At 44.6% G+C, this 12,771-nt stretch overlaps 1 protein-coding gene across 3 annotated transcripts in view; it reads left to right on the plus strand.

Moving 5' to 3' along the window:
- The window catches only part of MMEL1 (membrane metalloendopeptidase like 1), a 225,961-nt gene extending 218,536 nt beyond the window's left edge, over positions 1-7,425 (plus strand). For all 3 annotated transcript variants that reach the window (XM_088442865.1, XM_088442866.1, XM_088442864.1), the window contains exons 22-23: positions 3,895-3,971; positions 6,756-7,425. In XM_088442865.1, coding sequence (XP_088298991.1) covers positions 3,895-3,971; positions 6,756-6,855 — 177 coding nt within the window. In that variant the 3' untranslated portion in view covers positions 6,856-7,425. The remainder of the gene's footprint in view (positions 1-3,894; positions 3,972-6,755) is intronic.
- The last annotated feature ends 5,346 nt before the right edge of the window (positions 7,426-12,771 follow it).

The raw sequence follows: 12,771 nt of genomic DNA on the forward strand, positions 1-12,771 counted from the left end.
ACAAATGAGTGTTCATACTCTCAATTCTGCTGGGTGTAAATATGATACATTATCACTCAGTGTATATTAACATAAAGAAGCCACTAATGGAGAATATAACATTAGTGCAGCCCATGTATGTGTAAAGTTCGGGTTTACTTCAACCTTCAAAGTCATTAATGACTGGATACAACTAACATGCCCAAACCAAAGTCTCTGGAAATCAATGGGTTCACCTGTGTATGTAGTACATGTAGGCAGAGGCACTGAGAGGGGGTTGTGTGTACTAATTACCCAGGCCTAGGCCTTTGGGAGGGGCACAGACCAGCTGCTGAGGGGGATAAATGTCCCCTGTTTAGGATCCAGCACTGTGCATAGTATTTTGTCTTATATTTCCCTGGATAGGGACTGGCCACGCCCCACAGGTTTGACCACGCCCCCTTCAGTACCTGGGCCTAATGGCTGTTTCATTGACCCCGCTTGTAGGCTGTTGCTGCCTGTCATATTGTGATATCCCAGTACTAGCATGTCCCTTTGAGTTTTTATCTTTTAAGTGTTTAAGTGACCCTGTTAGGAACCGCAATAAATGTTATTAAAATGTACTTTATTTTTATAGTTAGCATGACCTATATGTTACTGGTACAATGCAATGGACAGTGGTATAGCCTTGGACGCTTTGCAAGGGCCATCTGCCTCTGCATGTTTGACTGATTAATGGGCTTCCTTAGTGGCAAGGGGCACTGGGGCAATGGCTACAAGAACTGGCGTAAGTGGAAAATTCTGGCAATCCACGCGCCAGCTACACAGCACCCCGCGGCCCCAGGCAGAGGAAACCCGCGTGGAAGACTTGGCAGCAGTTGGAGAAGTGGATGCGCGCTGTGAGCGCAGTTCCCGGTGAGACATCGTACTGAGTGGGTGTGCGCCAAGAGAGACTGACCTCAGGCGTTTGAAGTGACCGGCGGCTGGGCTCAGACGAGACTCCGGAGGTGGACTGAAGCAGCGCTGACGGGTCCCGGCGAGGAGGAGACTGTGGGGCCCGCTGAGTGACAGTCGGGAGGCGCGGCCATAGGCGGAGTCCAGTTGGGTGGTGGCTACTGCGGGGTGAGACTGTGGAGCTCCGTGCAGCTGAGCCAGGAGGCGCGGCTAGAGGCAGGACTATCGTGAGTGACACCCGTGATGAAAAGAGACTGTGACTCCCCCTGCAGAAGAGACAAGAGGTCCTGTCAGAAGGGAGACGGAGCTGCCGGCATTGATCTGGAGGAGCTGTCGGAATATTAACTGGCAGGGCAGCAACGCCGATTGGTAAGGAACAAATAACAGCATCCTCACCCCTTCATATACACAGCTCAGCAAGCACTACTGTATCCTCAATAGACAAACTCCTAATTCACTACAGACAGTCTTGCACTGCAAATAGGGCATACAGAAGGTACTCTGAACTATAGGTATTGCCCCTGAGCCTAATTGGTGCACGTAGCCCATCGCAGTGTAGTCAGAGGAAAGCATTGATGAGCACCCGTAGTGACTGTGATGCTACGCAGATATTAAAGTAGAGAGAGGAGCCAGTACGGAAAACTTACTTTGTTTTATAAACTGTTCCTCTAAGATCTCCCCGGACAAGGGATTTGCTTAATACTATTATACTGCAGAGAGAGCCCGTTTCCAGTATTACGACTAGAGGGAAGATAGTGCATCTCCGATTATAATATATACTATTTAGTGCCCTGTTGCAGGGAAATTACGGCCAGGAAAACAGATTGCTACATATTAGGAAAAGGATCAGCCAGATTAGCAACAAAATTGTTCCACTAAAAAAACAGCATTAACTTGCCAGAGAGTGTTCAAAAAGCAGTGGATTGTGCGTCATACAGGGAGCCTTGCTTAGACATTGACTAACTAGGTTTCTGACAGAGTCATCAACCCAGGCAACGTTGTGCACAGAACAGGGACTAGCGCTGCACTAGAAAAAAGGTAGTGAGCTCACATACCAGTTAAATATCTATGTTTATTGCATGTTTTGAGCTAAAGTGTAAGTAGCTGTATTATTTCGTTAAAGAAGGTTTCATGCCTATAGGGAACTAAAATGCTAATTAAATGTTAAATGTTTTATTTTATTGTGAATTGTTTGCGATATTATTTGCATTAACCAGTTTTACTACAGAGCTCAGGAGAACGACTGTCGAAGCTATTTTTTTTAGCTGGGTTCCTGAAAAAATAAAATAAGAGAAATTGTCTGCATTTTCTTGTGTGAACTGATGTCACTGTGAATGGTGATCATAATTCTGTGCATTGTCATAGTAAATGATTTTTGTCTGACATATCTGAATACGGTAAGCGTTTGCAAGACTAAACTTAAATTGAACGTTTGCAGATAGCAGCTGCATTAATAGAATAAATACCAACTTTACCCTTGTTAAAGTACTTGGCCATTCGAATTATTTAAGTCATTTTCTGAAAGTTATTGGTACATAACAATATCAAATCAGCAGTCACACGAGAAAGGTTGTACTGTCTGCGTTATAAGTTTAAATGGTGTTTAGTGACTTTGGGCCTGATTCAGAGCCACTCGTAAGCGGCAGTTCGTTCGCTCCGAACGATGTTTGGCCAACTGCGCATGCGTACGGATCGTTATACGCATGCGCTAACCAGTCAGTGCGGCCGAAATTCATGTGCTCGCAAAATAGCGAATGCCTGCTATTTTGAGTGACAGGATGAGGCGTATGTGGGTGGTAACAGGGGAAGGTGCTTGAAAACGGGGAGTGGAAATCAGAACGCAGGCGTGCTTAAAGGTCAAAACGGGCGTTTTATGGGTGTGCATATTTAAAACAGCAGCGTCATTGACCTCGTCACTGGGTTATTTTATAGTCAGAACTGCTCGCAAAATTGTGGTAGCAAACACCAACCCCAAGAATAGCGAGCAGTTCATACCCATGTCGATGTACTCAATTAATCTAATAAATAGCGGACATGACGTAGGATGCGAGCGGTCAGGGGGCGTATCTTTCCAAAAAACGAACGCAAGTTTTGTTCGCTCGTTCAGACATAGAGGCGTGAACAGACCGCAAACAGCGAACGGTTCATTTGAATAGCCACCCCTTGTTTTAGAACGAACGACCGCAAATAGCGAATGGCTCTGAATCAGGCCCTTTGTTTTTCACAGCCTGTCTCTGCCACGCAAATAAGATGAACAGGAGGCCTTGGCAGGGGATTAGGATATTTTAATTTGTATAGAGACAATCACAATATATCGGTGGTAAACTGGCCAGTAGCTCTCTAACACTTTTGTAGAAGTTAGGAAAAGTTCTGAAATATCAATATTATAATAGACATCTCTTGATGTTTGCATTTGATAAATATAAAGAAACTAATTTTAAAAATGAGGTTCAGTGGGATAACACAGAGCAGGGAACACATGGTGGTTACGGTAGGTAATACTATTAGAGTATTCCTAAGTATCTCAATGGGCACGATTCTATTCAACGCGAAGTGAATAGCGCAGGGAATCAGCTCCCGGAGCTATTCAATTCATTTGCGCTGCTAAGCCCGACTAAGGATTTCTTCTCGCATCCCTCCGGGGATGCGAGCAGAAATCCGACAAAAGTCCAGGTGCGATGCTGTTTTCTGCCCATAGCACCAGGAAAACAGCATGGCGCCGGGAAGTTTAGTCAGAGAATGCCCGTTCTCGCAACTAAACACCCTGTTTAAGGCGCAACAACGAGCCTTCCCCGACCTAACTTCGCGCAGTATTGAATAGCTCCGGGAGCTCATTCCCGGCGCTATTCACTTTGCGTTTAATTGAATCGTGCCCAATGCAACAAATATTGACCAATATATTAGACGTCATTATAATAGAGCTGAATTTTTTTTCTATATTTTGTTTTTTATACACAATGAAATAATGTATATTGTACACAGGTATGGTGTGGATCTTACCGACCAGAGTACGCCAGGCACTCTATAAAGACGGATGTACACAGTCCATTTAAATACAGGTGAGAACAACATCTTTCCAAAAGCTACTTTTTATTAAACAAATGATGATTTGGATTTTTTTTTTTTTAATGTTGTTAGGTTTCATTTCCAAGCATCTACCCAGAGACCACTGCAATGTAGGGTGTGTAGAGGGTATTGTTGTTGGAGCTTACAGCACCTCAATTGATTCCTCCAAAATTCTGCGCAGTGAACAGTGAATCTTGAATAACATGTTACACCTGCAGCTCCCTCTGCATGGAGGAGCTAACAGCCAGGGAACGTGCTGCTCAGGTACAGAAAGGATGGCCGATTGTTGCGTACTGCGCACGCGTATGCATCGCAGTGTGCGTGTGCAAACTAGCCATCGAGACTGGGATCGCAGTGACTACGCAGACCCATTGCAGAGTAATTGACTGGAAGTGCCGTTTGTGGGTGGTAACGAGTGGGAATCGGTATGAAATACCGCCGGCCGCGGTTCGATTCCCGGTAGCTCCTGGCTGACAAAAGCAGAGTTCCCGGCAGCGGAAGCCCGACAGCGCTGGAAATCCTGATGGTCGCTAAGGTAAGTATAAACTAACCTAACCTCCTAACCCTCCTTAGGGGTGCCTAACCCTAACCTCCCCCCCAAGTGCCTAACCCTAATCCCCCCTCTAAGTGCCTAACCCCCCTTTCCCCGGTGCCTAAACCTAAGTCCCCCGGGAGGGGTGCCTAACCCTAAGTCCCCCCCGGGTGCCCTAAACCTACCCCCACCCCCTCGGCTGTCTGCTCGCGGCCCCCGAGCCAACGAGGGGGCGGTCGGCGTGCGTGGAAGTTAACAATTTCTGAGTAAGGTCAGGGATTGTGCAAGTGTGCGTGGTACTCGATTGTACCGATGGTTTCGCAGTCTTGCTAAACATTACAGATGTGTGTAAGGTAAAGTGGGAGTTCTTATGTTATTCTGTGGCGGCATAGCGATCGCAATGGATTGGCATACTATCACTGCTGAACTGCGTGCGTAATCGCTATTGCATTCGTAGTTGCGTTTCTTGCTGAATGAGGCCCACAATAATGGGAAAACCAGCACTGGCTGTGTCAGAGCCACTGACTGTAAAAAGAATAACAAGGGTGTGAGACGATGGGTAAAGAAAAAACGGAACACAAGGGAAGAGGGCCCTGCTCATGATAAATCACACTCTGTGGCATAGAGGGGGGACTCAGTGTGCAGGGGCCAGGGGCATAAGGAGGGCGGTGAGGCTGGTACCATCACACAGGGCCGGATGCCCTGAGGGCAAAATCGGCCAAGTTCATCCACCTCCTCAAACCGCGCCATGCTCCGAATCCCGCACTGCTTGACGTCATGATCTGTACTGCGTCTCGCAACATCCATAAAACCCTCCAAGCTGCGCCCTGGTTACCCGGTGATGGTGTGCCGCCCACCCACCTCCTGGGCATGACTTTATGCATGCCACTCAGAGGGCGGGTGCTGACAGGGACAAAAGGGGTGAGTAAGGGGTACAGTTGGTAGGCCTTGATAAAGAAATGGGTTCTGAGAGCTTTGGAGAGAGGTGGAGAGTCTAACAAGCAGAGGGAAGGAGTTCCAGCGGTGGGGAGAAAAATGGGAGACATCCTGAAGGCAGGAGTGGGAGGAGGTGACCAGAAGAGATGTCATTGGCAGAGTAAAGTGGGTGGGAGTGGGGCGGTATATGAGGTTAGGGATGTAGGAAACGGTAACCCCATTCTAATTGCACCACGGCTCCTTCTAACATTACTGGGTGATGGGGAAATATGTGACAAATAGTTGAAACTTAGTCTGTGGCGTGGGCTGGGTACGAGATCCCGGCGGTCACAGTACCAACAGCGGCATTCCGACAATCAGAACCCTAGCCCAACTTGGTAAGTACCCTTCATCATTCACAGACATGTACACACCCGCCCTGTACAGTACACACCTGCCGATGAACTACAGATATATCACTCGTTCAATGGGACGGGCGATATACCTGTGATCGAGTACCCAGCATAATTGCTATAATGTAAAGATGGAAGCTTTGTGTACAGATCTCTGGTACATGTGCTCACTGATAATGAGGGGTCTCGTCGCAAGCCCCGATGGTCGCGATGGTCTTGACCATCGCGACCATCATCCTGGCCGCTCGCAATAGCTGTGGGTGGTCACCCACAGCTATGTGAGCGGCCAGGAGGCCGCACCAAAAAAAAAAAAAGCCCTGATTCAGAGCGAGCGTTCTGTCAGAGCGTCCGTCTCTGAATCAGGCCCTCAGTTCTTTATGCACAGTGCGAGTACAATTGTAGGCACCTTCAGGTCCGCCGAGAGCCGCGGCAGGCCCGGGTAAAGGTGGGCGTAACCTAGTCATGGGAGGCGTGGCCACGCCCCCTTCGAGAAAAAAAAAAAAACAAGTTCTGAGCCTTCTCAGCCCGGCACAGAACCAGTGGGGGGGGCGCGATCAGCTTGATCGCTCCCCCCGCAGGTATAGGAGACTGCTGTGGCTGCTTCATAGCAGCCGCAAGCAGTCTCCCAGTGCAGCCCAGCAAACAGCAGCATGTGCTGGGCTGCTGTGATGAAAGAGGGGGGGGTGGTACCGGACCCAGACCCCCACCGGGCCCCTACAGCAAGCCCAGGCCCGGGTAATTTGTACTCGCTCCCCCTCTCTCGGCGCCCCTGGGCATCTTGCATGCAACTCTACTCTAAATCGACCCAATTTTTATTTACCGCTCATTCCTTAATCTTATAACTTACCTTAAACTTATATATAATTTGAATGTGTGTAATATGAGATCCTAACTCCACCAATATCCTCTTATTTTAGAGTAATGGGTTCGCTGCAAAACTTCGAAGCCTTCTCTGAAGAATTTAACTGCAAGAAGGGTACCGCAATGCACCCAGTGGAAAGATGCCGGGTCTGGTAAAAGGAAGTGCGATGAAATGATCTTCAGAAATTGGTCTGAAAATATCTGCTGGGCTGGTTATACATATTGAACAGTTATAGCCAATAATGTGCCTGGTGTTTTCCTTCTGTTCAGAGCCATGGCCTGTGGTAGCAAGGCAGAGAGAGGGGAGGTGACAGTCATACTGGTTTAGGGTTCCGCTGACACCGCAGTAAGTGTTGCAATTACAAGAAGAAAAGGTGTGTTGAAAACGAACGACTGTTTTAAAGGCTTGACTGTTATTATAAAATAAAATAAAATACTGCTGTCAGGTTTTCAAAGACTAGTTTTAAAAAGATGTATTTTTTTTCCTCCAGTTGACTTGGCTTTTGATATTATGTTGTACGTCTGTGTTGTTTTCACCTCGTGTCTTGTGGCACTCTCATTGTCCGTATGTTTAAAAATGTCGCTTTAACAGTAAAAAAAAAAATCGGGCCATTTTGGGGAAACTACTAAAATGGAGATGTCAATCATTTTAAAAATAAAAGCTGCACGTCAGATAATCAGAACTGGCCTACGTATTGTTTAAGGGGTCTATTTACTAAGCAGTGTTAGGAGACAGAGCGAAAAGTGATAAGAAAGTGATAAGGTGCCAGCCAATCAGCTCCCAACTGTCATCTCACAGGCTGTGTTTGAAAAATGACAGTTGGGAGCTGATTGGCTGGCACCTTATCACTTTTCACTCTGTCTCCTAACACTGCTTAGTAAATAGACCCCTTAATCTTAATGGAGCAGCAATTCATAGTTTGATGTTAGACTTTTTGGGTGCCATACCTCCTGATAGACTGTAGTGGGTGCTGCATATTTTTTTACTAGAAACCTCCTTAAGATATATAAATAAATGAGAAATTTTCATTATACATAAATTTCCTTAATTTACTTTTCCTTTAAAGCACCCTCCGACCCCAGTTTTAAAGCTTTCCCATAAAATTTGACCCCAATGGGTTTTAAAGAAATACAAATATATTAAAATTGACAGAAACAAACAGCAGCAGAACGGCCTATAAGAAAAACCACCATCGTTGTTCCTGATGTGCTATTCTATACGTTCTTCCTCTATATGTGTGTGCTAACATTTACCACCTCCTCCCCATCTCCACCTCTCTTTCCGTACTGTAGAGTGAAATACTGATATTTTCTAACAGCCCTTTGTTTAGCGAATAAGGGGTATATTTACTAAAGAGCGGGTTTTTAGAAGTGGAGTTGTTGCCCATAGCAACCATCAGATTCCACTTAATATATATCTAGCACCTGCTAGAAGATAATAGCTACAATCTGATTGGTTACTTTGTGCAACATCTCTACTTCTAAAAACCCGCTCTTTAGTCAATATACCCCTAAGAGGGAGCGAAACGGGAGAGAAAGCTAAATTAAAGTTTGATGAACATTTTGAGATCAAACGGCCTAATACAGCAAGGGAGAGAACGCATGCACACGACCGCTGCGAGTATATGCTAATCAGTGCATACGCACGGCAACCGCAGCACTAGGATGCAGACGCCCAGCAATATATAGTGCCGCCCATCTCCCTTTGCTCAGTGCTCAATCTGTACGCAGGATAGCGCAAACATCGGTAACATCGAGAACCATCAGACCCAGACGCATAATAGAGGATGACCTGACCTGGCGCAGGATTTTGGACACTTCCTGCGTGCAAGGAGTCGTCTGGCTGCAATGCTGCCGCACTGCCTTAATTATGCACGCCCCTATAACGGCGTCCCAAAGCACAGGCCCGCCTGCGTTTGCCCAACCACCGCCCGTCACCACCTACAAACGTCACTTCCTGTCAATCAATATCGGAAGGGATCTGCGTACACACTGCGTGTAGCCTGCGTACCCTTACCCGATCACACTGGCTAGTTCTCGCACGCGCAGTGCGATGAGTCCCTTGCTGAATCAGGTCCAGAGTCCTTTTAAGTAACGTTACTTTACACTAAATATCTAACATCAAAAATAGATATAAATTACTCAGAATATTTCATCTACATTAAGCAGAACAGCAGGGGCATATTAGCGGAGGAGGGGGCCCATGTGCAGTCTCTGTCCTGTGCCCCCTCCTCTACGCTCGGCTATCAACAGCACACTGAGCTCAGCAGACTCTGGGCACTAGAGTAAACTCTATTGCTATGCCGGAGTGTACTGCGCAAGCACAGGTCACCGGGAAAATGGTGCAGCAGCCATTTTCCCGGTGGTCATCTCACTGCGCTTGCGCAAAACGGCGGGAAAGTGGCCACGGCGGCCAATTTTCAGGCGATTTGTAGAGCAATGGTATCGGGGATGCTGGACTCCGGAGAGGTAGTGTAGAAGTCCACCGGCTTTCATATGTTTTAATACCAAAAAGGAGTTTATTTCTTTTTTTCTGTGTAATATTGGTTGCTATTAGAATTATGGAGTGCCTGACATGTCATTGCAATGATGATCATGTCACAGCACAGTGCATATATATTTTTTGTTTATTATATATCTATTTGTTCCAAAAAGCTATTTTGATATTATTGAAAGCATCTCTTAGATACTGTACCATGTGGATGGCCTATACGTGTCCTATGGAGGTCTATGAATTTTTGGTCGCCCAATAATACCACACCAGTCTAATTAGACTTTGATCATGGTTACACACCGTGCAAGGTTGCATCTTAGGGGTATATTTACTAAAGTGAGAGTTTTTAGAAGTGGAGATGTTGCCCATAGCAACCAATCAGATTCTACATAACATTTAACTAGCACCTTCTAGAAGATAACTACTAGAACCTGATTGGTTGCTATGGGCAACATCTCCACTTCTAAAAACTCTCACTTTAGTAAATTTACCCCTTAGTGTTCATTCTAGCACCCTGCACCTGTCACAATGCCGTGCAGTTCCTCTTTCCTCCCAGGGGTGTCACTCTGCTCTGGTGCTTCTAGCACACTCTGGTCTGTATCACAGCAGCTTGTGGCATCAGCTGAGTGTGCATGAAGCAACAGAGCACACCCCAGGCAGGAAAGTGGAACTGCACAGGTCGTGACAGGTGCTACAATGAAGTCTTGTTGATTAAAAACGAACAAATTGGTCAACCAAATTGCATTTTGTGCGGCCAACTTGACGGCTCCACATTGATCTAAGACGTATAGTACATTGAGGTATTGTAATGCAAATCCCATCATTTTCAGGTTGATAAACTAGTATGATTATTATTTTTTTTATTCAAGAATTCTGCGCTTCTAAATATGCCCTAAGACTTATATAACTAAGTTGGTGATCTGGCTGAGCCATAGTCATCCAAATGCTGCTTTGCAAGATGGGTTCTCTCAGCTATATTTTGAGTTGAATATATTTCCGTGGCATTAGAAAAAATAAGAAAATGATAGAACTTGTCAAACAGCTCAAGAAATCCACGAAAACATTTTTTGCTAGTGATTAACCCTTGGCCCAGCTAAAAGGATCATAAGTGACCCACAGGGGCAACCACCGCAATTCGGGGGGATTGTGACCATCTGCGTCATATTAGTAAGAGCTTTATCTCCTGCCCAGTAAAGGAAACGTTACTCAATAGAAGGTTGATTTGATGGCTGCGGTGACTTGTCCAATAAACTGCAAGGACATCCTTCCGCGACGCACAATTTATATTCACACATCCCCAGGCTCCTACGCCTGGAGAAATATTGCTTAAAGGAGCAGGTGGTGTTCCTGAGCATGTCGTCTCGGCAGTTATGCTACTTCGTGGGAGGGGGGATCAGTAGGAAAAATGTTGTCATCTAATAATAACAGAGAACAATTTAAAAGCAAAAATCTATAAAAATCTGAATATTTTTTTACTGAAAGAGGCAAATTCAGGACATGTCATTTCCACACATCAGATGGTTGCTTGAAAGTGATTTGTTTTAGATAAATATATATAAAAAGCTATGTAATCTTGTTTAAAAGATATATATATATATAGTATGTATATATATATATATATATATGTATATAGTATATATATATCTATATATATATATATATAAAATAAATTCTTCTGTACAAGTATTGTCTCAGGCTTTCTGTAGAAATTAAAGATTATTACTTGTAATGTATGTTATTTTTCAGATAACTATAATGTCATGTTTTGATGGTATATAGTGTCATTATTGTGTGTCAATGATTACTTTTGATTAAAATGATACTGTATGTTAATAGTGTATACAGTGTTTTCTTTATTGCGTTGCCTGTACATAGTGGAGGCAGCCCCAATAATAGAAGCAAAGTGGTTTTCTAACAATGTGCGGATCCTGGTAAGATTAGGCTCTGATTGGGGGTGAACCAATGTAAGATGGCGATCTCTCCTTTTACTCACTTCGGTGAGATACCAGTGATAGAACGGATCATCCCATGGTGTGAAAATAGGTTAATTGATAATATACTATATATACTGTACATATTATGCAATAACTGGGGTGTCTATTCCTTCACTTCTAGAGTAGACATATAATCACATGCAAAACAAAGCTTCACCTATCTTGTAAAATAAACCGCATCTGAACCAATAAAATATCTAACAGCACTGAATTTCACAAATAAAACAGCCTAGGTATTAAAAAGATAAATATAAACCATAAAATGAATAGACCATTATTCTAACTCAGGATAGTACTTACAGCGCGTTTCCCAGTACAACAGACCATTTCCTAAGGCAATGTATACCATCTCTGGTAATTAGTCAAGGACAACTTCATGTTGCCTTTTCCAGAACAAAATCCTTTAAACAAGTTATGATTTACTAACTAATGAACCGGATATGCTAAAGCAAGACAACCAATTCTACCTCTTATCACTGCAGCAATAACCCGGATCATTGATGGGTCTACCCAGGTCACGGATCGGTGTAAAAGGGTCCTTGAAAAAAAAAAAAACCTGGTCACTACCCAGGTTGAATCCGAGAAGGACCCGGGTACCGGTGAAGTGTACATGGCGCAACCCGGGTCATGTCTCAATCCAGGGAATTGACTGGCTTCAAGTAGCCCCTGAAGATGACAGTATCTCCAAGTGTCTACTGTAACGCAGGGAGACCCAGGTCACAGAAGCCCATGATGGTGTGAACGGCTGGACCCAGAAAATAACACGGATCCAGCCGCCGGTGTGAAACGGGTAAAACCCTGCTCCGAACCATGTTCAGTCCATGCTCAGTGTCCTGGGTTGGAGCCAGGTTTTTAGTGGAAAAGGGGCATTATTTACTAAATATGTTGTATACAAGGAAGTCTTTACTCAGCAGATCAACAGAACGTGGCCAAAGAACGTGGCTTTTGCAAATTTACGGGGCATGGTTTGCTTAACAACCCCGGTGGGACAACACACAGAAAGAGTGTCACGTCTCTTGCCCTGAGTTGACACTTATTCATCTTCAGCAAACCATAATTATTTGTTTGGTTACAAGTACCCTTTCAGTTTACATTTTTCTTGTATTTTGTGTGCTCGTGACCTGGCAAATGATGAGTCCAAAATCCTAGTAATCTCATATTGATGTTTTCAGCCACTTCTACCTCATGTTAAGCTCACGAGTTACCGCTACAATAAAACATCACTTTTATAGAATACCATTAATATAATTATTATTTTTTTATATACTTAGAGCTGATTCAGAGTTATACTCTATTGCCGCAGCAGCCGCTATGTGAAAACATGCAAATGTCGCAACTGCCTGGAGATATATTGAGACGAGTTTTATCATTCACAACGAGCGATAAAACTTGTTGCGTAGGATAATGGTGCTCCAGCCAATCAGCTCCCCAACTGTCACCTGTTTGAAAAAATGACAGTTGGGGAGCTGATTGGCTGCAGCATCATTTATCATACGCAACAAGTTTTATCACTCGTTGTGAATGATAACACTCGTTGATAAATGAGGCTCTTGGTAAGCTATCCATATTACAAGTGTAGTAAAC

The sequence above is a fragment of the Taudactylus pleione genome, unplaced genomic scaffold, assembly GCF_031769625.1.
Source record: "Taudactylus pleione unplaced genomic scaffold, aTauple2 ptg000318l, whole genome shotgun sequence".
Classification (NCBI taxonomy): Eukaryota; Metazoa; Chordata; class Amphibia; order Anura; family Myobatrachidae; genus Taudactylus; species Taudactylus pleione.